The 10,349-nt window shown below is 35.3% G+C and overlaps 2 protein-coding genes across 2 annotated transcripts in view; one reads left to right on the top strand and one right to left on the bottom strand.

The window, feature by feature from the left end:
• Positions 1–6,603, top strand: part of Moca-cyp (nuclear cyclophilin protein Moca-cyp) — a 9,928-nt gene extending 3,325 nt beyond the window's left edge. Inside the window, exons 2-8 of the mRNA XM_017614037.1 lie at positions 2,613–2,700; positions 3,263–3,292; positions 3,355–3,494; positions 3,563–3,704; positions 3,767–3,878; positions 4,303–4,476; positions 4,540–6,603. Coding sequence (XP_017469526.1) covers positions 2,613–2,700; positions 3,263–3,292; positions 3,355–3,494; positions 3,563–3,704; positions 3,767–3,878; positions 4,303–4,476; positions 4,540–6,354 — 2,501 coding nt within the window. The 3' untranslated portion in view covers positions 6,355–6,603. The remainder of the gene's footprint in view (positions 1–2,612; positions 2,701–3,262; positions 3,293–3,354; positions 3,495–3,562; positions 3,705–3,766; positions 3,879–4,302; positions 4,477–4,539) is intronic.
• A 143-nt stretch (positions 6,604–6,746) lies between these two features.
• On the bottom strand, positions 6,747–9,129 carry LOC108361420 (transcription factor Adf-1-like). The gene is made up of 3 exons (XM_017614038.1): positions 8,908–9,129; positions 7,555–7,717; positions 6,747–7,477 (listed from the first exon to the last, which is right to left on the bottom strand). The coding sequence occupies exons 1-3, from the start codon at positions 9,041–9,043 to the stop codon at positions 7,066–7,068; spliced, it is 711 nt and encodes a 236-aa protein (XP_017469527.1). The 5' UTR covers positions 9,044–9,129; the 3' UTR covers positions 6,747–7,065.
• Positions 9,130–10,349: the final 1,220 nt, after the last annotated feature.

Raw genomic sequence — 10,349 nt, 5'->3', positions numbered from 1 at the left:
TAAAACTCCATACATTAAATTGTTCTAAAAATTCAGAGTAAAAAGTTCGAAATTTAGACGGAAATTTATTGAATTTTTCTAAACGTTGTATTTAGCTTGAATCCTTGATTTTAAATGTTTGGGTAAAGCGCAAACAATATTCTTATAAAGTAATACCAAAAAAGTTTGGCTTGAAAAAAATGGTGAATATTAAAAAAAATTACCAAGCGTTTTTTGAGTCACTGTATTTATATATAATAACTCCAGTTGAAGTTTTTTAAAATGATGAAGTTTCGTTGTTGCTTTTAGTTTCATTACTTTCGCTTTTGGTTGAAGGAAACTGAGAAGATGCTAATAATATGATCTCTTAAATAAAGAGTACCTTAAACACAATTTTAAGTCTTATTGAATTAACTGAAAAAATAACAAAACTATAGTTTTCATTAAAAAAACTAAAAAAAAAATTTTGGTAGATATTTTCTACAATTGGTAGATTTTTTTCACGTGGATGGTAAGTTTTTTTTTTCGTCAGTGGCAACCCTGATTATATCTCTATCAGTTGCACTAGGGCTGTGCGATTAATTGATTACTCAAAATTGTAATTAATCATAAAGTAAATAACTCAGTTATTCGGTTAATTAGAAATTATGATTACTCAAAAGTTCAGTTACTCTAGTAATCAAGATTTTTGATTAACCAAAAAAAAAATATTTGAGTAATTTGCCTTATGATTAATCAACATTTCGAGTAAAATGAGTAATCAACATTTCAACTCTTTATATATGTACAAGTAGTTAAAGTTCCTTGATACTTTGAAAACAACGTTTCTGTTTTCAAAAATTAAAACGAAAATTTTTTTCATATACAGAATGTAAAAAAGAAAATAAGCATTTTCCAAAGCAAACTCTTTTATCTTCCACTGCTTGACCGCGGTACTGATATTAATTGCAAAGATGAATTTGGCAATACGCCACTTCCTTTAGCAGTAGAAAATAATCATTTCGATGCTGTACGAGCATTATTCAATCGCGGAGCCGATTGTGAAAAATAATTTAAATGTTACACCACAGAGTCTCGCTGGTTATATTGGCAAAATAGAAATCATTGAATATCTTCTAAATCGGGGTGCCACTGTTAATATAACTTGTACTATTAATGACTTAGAAGATTACTCGTTGCTGCACCTCGCTGTCGTTAGCAATAGTAATCACGGGCGCTCTTTGCTATCGAGCAACCCACACTTTTTCACAATAATACTAGTATTTTTTGTTCATTATTATTTTCAAGAATTAAGAATTATTTTTTACTTTTTAGTTTGATATGCTTTAAAAGCGTGTTTTTTTGTTTTTTTTAACTATATTTATTTTTTACTTTTTAGTTTGATATGCTTTAAAAGCGTGTTTTTTAGTTTTTTTAAACTATATTTATTTTTTTATTAAGCAATCTCATATCTGCCTGGTATATTCCAGGACGAATGGATAAGGATTGNTTTAGCAGTAGAAAATAATCATTTCGATGCTGTACGAGCATTATTCAATCGCGGAGCCGATTGTGAAAAATAATTTAAATGTTACACCACAGAGTCTCGCTGGTTATATTGGCAAAATAGAAATCATTGAATATCTTCTAAATCGGGGTGCCACTGTTAATATAACTTGTACTATTAATGACTTAGAAGATTACTCGTTGCTGCACCTCGCTGTCGTTAGCAATAGTAATCACGGGCGCTCTTTGCTATCGAGCAACCCACACTTTTTCACAATAATACTAGTATTTTTTGTTCATTATTATTTTCAAGAATTAAGAATTATTTTTTACTTTTTAGTTTGATATGCTTTAAAAGCGTGTTTTTTTGTTTTTTTTAACTATATTTATTTTTTACTTTTTAGTTTGATATGCTTTAAAAGCGTGTTTTTTAGTTTTTTTAAACTATATTTATTTTTTTATTAAGCAATCTCATATCTGCCTGGTATATTCCAGGACGAATGGATAAGGATTGAGACAAGAGCTTGTGTGAGCAAATCCAATTTTTGGCAGCCAATGTCGGTTACGCGGTTTTGCAGAATCACGATACGCGGTTTTGTACTTTAAACGACGATATACTTATGAGCAGGGAACGGATTTTTAGGAACTTAAAACCTATAAAAAGGACGAATTAAAATAACGAAATAGGTTAGAAAAGGCAAAATAAAATAGCGAAAAAGGCAGGAAAAGGCAGTAGAATTCGCAAAAAAGGCGAAAGAAGACAAAAAAAAGGCATGAAAAGACAAAAACTGAAAAATAATCAAAATATACATTTAGTTTAGAAATGTTTATTTTACAAGTATAAAAGAAAAACTATGAATTAGTTTCATTATTTGAAAAATTTCTACTTTGAATCTTGGACTATTTTTTCCTTTCCGAGTTTTTAACTCACAAAACTTTAATCACTATAGTTGTAGTACCATTGAACCACAGATTCATTTTGAAGTTTTCTGGCAGCATTTTCATTCGGTTTTTCCGAAGAAAGGCCTTAAATGTACTAAACGGGTGAAATTTAGATATCTTAATAAAATCAAGTTATTGTGCCATTTTATAAGTTATTGAGATCAGTATTCAATAAAAAACGTTAACATAAAATCTCTTACTTCCAGATGAAAGCTTTGACTTCAAACACGATCGTCCATTTTTGCTTTCAATGGCAAATCGTGGTAAAAACACAAATGGGTCGCAATTCTTCATGTAAGTTTCATCCAAAATAAGTAATAATTTCTTAAAAAAATTGTAGCTTTTAGTATTAACACTTAACATCTTTTTGCAGCATCACAATTAAACGATAATTTTTGTTTACAGATATATCTATATTGATTTGTTATTGTTATTATTATTGATTTGTCATCATCTAGCTAGCCACTAATCCTAGGTCATCACAAAGTAGGGAGTAAAAGAATCAAACGCTGTTTTGAGCACTGTTGATGACAAATTTAGTGAACAGCTGTCGGCGTCCTTACACTGATATTGCAATCGTCGCGTTGGACGTTGCCATAGTATGTGGTTGCTTTCTTGGTAGCCGCGCCGCATCAGCTGGAGAGGTTTAGAGATGTCATGTCACCCTAAACTACTATGTAACTTTGTGTGGGGAGTGAGGGCAATAGTAGGAAGCGAGACAGCAGCAGGAATTTCCAACTACGTCCTACGTAGACAAATTCAATTGCTTTGTTGCACCAAATCAAAACCAAATGAAATCGAACTCAATGTGTACACTGTGTAAAGCATATTTTTCTTCTTCTGTTTTTCATTGTAGTACTACACAACCCGCGCCTCACTTGGACAAGTAAGTTTCTGCGTTGCCTAATAAATAGCATTTAGTTATACCAATTTATTTTTTATTTTTAGCGTCCACGTGGTATTCGGTGAAGTAATATCCGGACAAGACTTAGCACGCCAGTTGGAGGAATTGCCGGTGGATAGAAATTCGCGCCCTTTGCAGGATGTCACCATATCAAATTGCGGAGAACTCGTCCGTCAGGTTAAAGGTAGCAAGATCTACATATTTATCTATCTTCAAATAAAGATGTATGTAATATATGTCAAAAATTTTTAGTTAAAAAGGATAAAAAGAAAAAGAAGCGCTCTGAAGCTTCTGCTGAAGAAAACTCCGATGCCACCTCTGTAACAGAAAAACGTTCCAAACGTAAGGAGAAAAAGAAGAAAAAGGATCGCAAGCGTGAAAAATCACATGACCGGTTCGAAAATATTTTTCTGGATTTAGTGGATTTTAAATAACTGAAAATTTTATTATTTAAAGAACGGAGTCGGAAAATAGCCAGACAGAGGAGAAAGTAAATGAAGATGACGACGAGGGAGAGTTGCATCCACTTGTATCCCTAACTAAAATCGATCCTAATGAAATACCAGAAGTAAGTCTAAAATCGTACCTGTGTACATAAATAGATGTAAATACCTACAAAACAGAATATCATTCAACTTTAGAGCTCTTCATCTAACCGCGTAAACGCCTCGTACGCACGTAAACCTCGAAAACTTGCTTAATTTTATATGAAAAATCGGTTTATTTATGAGGTTTATACAGTTACGAGGCATTTATGAGTTTTGATGAATACCCTCTTTGTTGTGTTTATTTTCAAACAAGAAAACGTTAGCTTGCAAAAAAAACTACAAGATCAAAACAGAATAAAGTCTTCAAAATACTATTTAATCAGATTCTAAATCTTTTTGAGGTATTATCTATACTATATATCATTTAATAATAAATGCATTATCCATGTGCAAATTCTTTTCATTTTATATGCTGTATTTTTTAATAATGCTCCTATTCAATAGGTCTCGAATAAATTTTTGCTACGAGGTGACCGTTCAAACCGGTCTCAAGAGCGTGAACACAGGCGCGACTCACGCAACGAAAGATCAAGTGAGGGCAGACCCACATTTGGTTGGTCAAAAAAACGGGTACCGGTCTCTCGTAGTGGACGCATTATCAAAGGCCGTGGAGTTTTCGTAAGTTAATGAGTTCAAAATCATATACCTAACTAAGCATATAAAAAATCTTTTTTTCTTAAGCGTTTTCGTACGCCGTCTCGCAGTCGTTCACGTAGCACGACTCCACCGCATTGGAAACGTGCCCAGAATCGCACTATTAAACTGTCAGATTTGGAGCGTCTGGAAGAGGAGAAGAAGTTACGCGACGAAGAAATCAAACGTCGTGAGGTTGAGCGCAAAAAGCGTCACGAAGAAATGAGGCGAGATCCGAAAAAGTCGTTCTTCGAGTTGTCAAATGCAAGTTCATATGGTGGTAGGTATAGTGAGTCGCCTGACCGTAAAAATCGAGGCAAGGACAATTCCAGTAATGCACGTAAAGATAAGTATGATGACAGACGTTCGGACAAGGACAAGACTCGTGAAAGGGGAGAACGAGAAAAAGAAAAAGAAAGTGACAGGGAAAAAGATAAAGACCGCCGTAGGGAACATAGCGCCGAAGCGAAACCATTACCTAAACGCAAAAAGTCAATGGATATGAATGCTCTGGACTACGAACATCAACCAGAAAGCGAAAATGAAGGAGACTCCACTGAGAAAGAATCCACTTCGAAGTTGAAGGAAGGAAATTCAAAACAAGACCGTCATACTTCTCATGAAACCGAAAAAGATCGGAAGAGGGACGAGCGGGATAAGAATAAAGCTAAAGAAAAGGATAAGGAGAAGGCACAAGAAAAGTCTAAAGAGCATGGAAAGGAAAGGAATACGGGCAAACATGATGACATTGGTAGAGATGACGAGAAAGGAAAAGATGATCGCGATAAGGAAAAAACAAAATCCAAATTCGATGTAAAACAGAGGGAAAAGGATAAAGAAAAAGATCGGAATCGTTCAGGAAGTCGTTCGCGGTCTAAGCAACGCTCACGTTCGCATTCGCGTTCGCGTACATCGCGTTCACGTTCCCGTTCATTTCGACGCCGCTCGCCAATCCGAGATCGTCGCGATAGATTTCCGATGCGTAGAGGTGGCTTTCGTTCACCACCAAGGCGCGATTTTCGCGATTTCCGCGGCAGACGTGGCGGCAATCCGTTTATGGATCGTCGACGTCGTTCTGTGGAGCGTTATCGTAATCGCTTGCCGCTATCACCGATTCGCACTCGCCGCGCGACGCCGTCACGTGATAGACGGTCACGGGATCGTTCAGTATCGCGAAGTCGTTCTCGTTCGCCACGTCGCGAACGCATAGGTAAACGTACAGGCGACTCTCGAGACCGCAGCCGCGACCAGCGAACGCGTTCTAAGTCTCGCGACCGACGCGCAAAGTCAAAGTCACGGGAGCCAGGCACACGGACGCTTGAACCACACACCAGATCCAAATCGCGCTCACCCGTTCGACAAAAGCGAAACAGACGTTCCGGCACACGTTCACCAAGGCGTTCTAGATCTGCAAATAACAGTCGAAAATCGAATGACCAACGTTCGGCATCAAAGAAGGAGAGTACTTCAGAGACGAAGACTGGTTCCAGTAGCAATGCCATCGAAGATACCGATAAAATGCGTGAAAAGATGTTAAAACGTGCTGAGGCTGCGCAAATGCTGAAGGACCATATGCGTAAAGAAATAGCGAGGGAGGAAGAAAGACGTGCGGAGAAACAGCGACTGGATGACTTAGAAAAGGAAAAAACGGCTCGAGAACTTGAAGAATTGGAACGTCTTAAGCAGGAGACACTGCAAAAGCTAGAAGAGCATGAAAATCTTAAAAAGCTTACAGTTATAGCTGCCGTAGCCGAAGCAATCAGCTCTAAAGATCATGGAAAAGAAGAAAAATCGAAGGAAAAGAAAAAGAAACGCAAGAAGTCGAAGAAACGTTCACGTACCTCTGGCACTGAGTCCAACTGAGATTTGAATAAATTGATGTCTACATGTACGTAGCAACAATGCATATTTACTCGTAAACTGAAATTATTGGATATTGGATGTACGTTTGTATGTATAAATTTAGTTTATTTTACATGCATATTTATGCATGTACATTAAAAGGATCTTGTACACTTTCGCGTGTATGCAACAATTTGAAGTCATATAAGCATTGAATGGTGTAAACTAAATACATATATTTCATTCTCCCATTTTTTTGAATGCTTAATATAATTGAAATATTTTAGCCAAAACACAATTACAAATGTTTTATTCATTAATGGTTGTTTAAGGAGATTATAATTATTAGGAGGGGATACGGAAAACATATTCATACATATGTACATATCTGGTATGTCTAATATGCACACATTGGCACATACGCACTCAGCCCATGATTAGTAATATACAGAATTATTTCAAAATTTAAAATTTTGTAGGAAAACGCAATCAAAGTTTGTTCAATTCATTTAGTTGGTATACCAAAAGGCAGATGGAAAGACACTTATCTTCGATATTTTATTTTGCTATTCTCCTTATCAAGCTTTTCAGTTGCATGATGAAATCTCCAAAATTTTAAATTTAGAAATACATCTCCATATTATTAAACGCATATGTATTCATACATATATTTTATTTAACTAACTATGGCAACACCAACTCAGAGGAAATTTATGCATATTTAAATGAAGCCTAGTTTTTGTATTCGGCTAGTTTTTTATACACGAACAACATCACGTTAGTCTCCATATCTGAGATTTGTGCCTCAGTCAGCGATGCTTGCTTTATTTTACGGTCTAGTAGCTTAAACATCAACGTTGTGCTGTCGTCCTCTGTCTTTAAGCTACACATGTTTGAATAAGACGGGATAGTGGTTTCTATGAACTTTGGAAACATTGTTTCTGTATTCCTAGCTTCTGCTTCTTCCGATTCGAAATCTTGAATTGATTCTTCTTCCATTATTTCATTTCCGATAGTTGCTTCGTCGATCTTTGAAACACCCTCTAATTTAGTTTCAACATCTTCTTGCATCGATTGTGCTGGCGCTGGTGAATCAGCGTAATCACTTTCATTATAGCCGGTATCCTCCTGATTTTGAAGGCTCCTGAAATTATAAACCAAATTATTTTCGAACTCATAAAACTAGAAACATAACGAAGAAAGCGACTCGTATTTCATTACAGTTTTTGGTTAAAGAAGGGTGATAAAAATTCCATTTGATTCATATAACGCCACACTTTTCGCTTCCCGTCTCCAGAAATTTCCTTCGGATACTGCACATCGCGCTTTTTGCATCTATTAAAACAATCACGTAAATGTTTCCATTTTTTCTTACATTCTTCCACTGCAAATGGAAGACAAAAGTTAAGAGTTTAATTAAAAAAATATATGCACAGAATCCCCCGGTTAACTTTACGATTCTTTTATTTAACATCCGAATGGCCAATTAACCGCGGAAACACTGTACTTTGTAAGTATGGTACATACAGTGCGTTTCAAAATAAAGTATTGCTATGAAAACTCACAAAAGAGGATATACCTATTAATGAATGGTATATTTTGTCCAGTTCCCATTGTTGTCAATAATAGGTTGGCATCTTCGGGTACAACTTTTGCTTGATTCCTGACCGTTACGTTTCCACTTCATTTTCCAGTTTCCATGCCATGCGGAGCCGTGCGGCTTCAGCGTTTCAGATCGTTGTTGTCTTTTAAAATCCACCTAATATTTTGCGATCCATACAACATTTTAGCAGATTTCAATAAAGCTCTTTGGCACTGTTTGACCATCATAAAGGCAATCAGTTTACCGGATCCTCTTAATAAGAACATCGACATTTATAGAGTGTTTTACTGTACGTTGCAGTATCCTCACCTTTTGTTTAGACTAAGTTGAAAACTACAAACGACTGATCTGAGAAGACCACGTTACCCTAACATCGCTCCAAATTTTTCCTAGCCCATTTTTAACAGATTTCCACGCGTTTTTTTTTACCTAAAAACGGCTTGGAGATGGTACTGCTATAATGGAATTGTTGTTTGAATCCAGAAGTCTGCGTAGAATAGCAGCCGTTCTCACTTTAATTCGCTTTCGCTATAATTTTTCTCGTGCTCGCTGTATGCTAATCGTAGGAGTACTATCAAACCATGGTGAAATGAACTGGAGGTGGCGCATTCCCGAAACCGCTACTTTCTATCGTTCTTGCTATCAAACAGCTCAACTATGTTGGTTTTTTAGCAACATAAAAATTTCGCACCAAGTTTTTGAGGAATAAGCTGGTGTCTTAGTCCTTTGCCAGATTTATATACTCCACACTTCAAATCATTTAACCCACTTCCCAACAAATTATACTAATGTGTTTGTATATTTTGCGACTTTAGCGGATGTCAAAACGCTTTTTAAAACCTTAACTAAATTTTTTATGTTGACATTTACGAGACACTTCCATGCTACAAATAATTTGATGTTCTTGTATACTTTATTTTGAAAAGCACTGTACGTATGTATATATATTAATGCAGTTATGCCATTCCTACCATTTGTTCCGCACTTCTGGGCGACCCTTTGCCATAGTTTATCTTTAAAAGCAACATCCTTGTAGCTTAGCGCTTGCATATTGTATAGACATTCATATTTCTTTACCTCGGCGATTAATCTTCTTTCAAAATTCATATTTTTTAAAGAATTCTTAACTTACAAACACAATTAAAGCGACTGGCGACTAGCGACAAGATTTAATGAAATAATTGACTTGACAGCTGGCGTATGACCATATGCGCTACCTACAATGACAGATGTCAGCGTGTTGGGTTGCCAGATTACATACATATATGAAAACTATACTCGTGGTCTACACTTGGCATTTTTTATATCAAGTTAAACAACTCTGTTAAAGCTGGTACATTAATCAACGATTTTCTTGCTGGTGTTATTTGTTGAAGCCTGCTAGATAAGTCATTCTATTAACCCTTTCATGTCCGATGTTGCTTATAGCAAATGGTGCTAACTAGAGTCCGACCGATTAATCGGCATCGGCATCGGCCTCGGCCGTTTTTGGCCGATTCTTAGCCAATTCTTTTTACTTTTTTCGCACTTCATTCCGTGTTATTTTTTTTTACCTTTTAAATTCCTTTAAATCTTCAAATATTTATGCATCTGAGTCCTCATGTCATAAATGTGTTCTCATGTTTCGTTTTTAACCGACTTTCAAAAAAGGAGGAGGTTATCAGTTCGGAATATTTTTTTTTATGTATGTTACCGCATAATACTGGACCACGTCAACCGATTTCGATAATTCTTTTTGCATCGGAAAGGTAGTGTCTCAGAGGTGGCCCCATACTAATCTGGTTTAGATCCGATCATTGAGTCAAGAAATATATATATATATATATACATATTTTTTTTAAAGTCGTTTTTTTTGCTAAAAATTGGGAAGACACGTTTCAGCAAGTTTTTGCAATTTTTTTTGCTTAAAAAATGTTATTATTTATTTATTTTTTATTTTTTTTTAATATAGCTTGCTATCTAAACCCTGTAAATCAAAATTTCAAACTTTGCAGAACATTTATAAAAATTCGACGAATTTTAACAAATGTTCATCAGAGTTTGAAACTGTCTAATCAGCTTTGATATAACTTTTTTGAGTATGCAGTTTTTTTTTTAATTTTAGTATAATAAAGGCCTAATCGTTGATTTTGGACAATTTTTTGTTAGCAACACCGAATGTTTATAAAAAAATTACATTCTGCTGATATACATACATATTGTGAGGGCAACGTGTTATAGATACATACATATGTACATATATTAGTGTGTACCTTACATATTTATTTGTATGGAGACATTTTTTTTTACAAGCTTCAATTTTACATAAAATAGGAAAAAGCCTATAAGCCTATAATTCAGTAAAAAGGAGCTTATTTGCTTCGTACATACATATGTAGCCACGATACAAAGAAGAAGGTAGTTTCAGTGAACA

This window comes from Rhagoletis zephyria, unplaced genomic scaffold (genome assembly GCF_001687245.7).
Source record: "Rhagoletis zephyria isolate East Lansing unplaced genomic scaffold, Rhagoletis_zephyria_1.1 Rzeph_scaffold_00760, whole genome shotgun sequence".
NCBI lineage: Eukaryota > Metazoa > Arthropoda > Insecta > Diptera > Tephritidae > Rhagoletis > Rhagoletis zephyria.
This window is presented reverse-complemented; position numbering and strand designations above follow the sequence as displayed.

Excerpts from the sequence above, each read along its gene's own strand:
- LOC108361420 (XM_017614038.1), bottom strand. The coding sequence starts at position 9,043 with ATGAATTTTGAAAGAAGATTAATCGCCGAGGTAAAGAAATATGAATGT. Across the intron at positions 7,718-8,907 it reads CCAGAAGTGCGGAACAAATG|TGGAAGAATGTAAGAAAAAA; the intron begins GTAGGAATGGCA and ends TTCCATTTGCAG. Across the intron at positions 7,478-7,554 it reads CCCTTCTTTAACCAAAAACT|GAGCCTTCAAAATCAGGAGG; the intron begins GTAATGAAATAC and ends TTATAATTTCAG.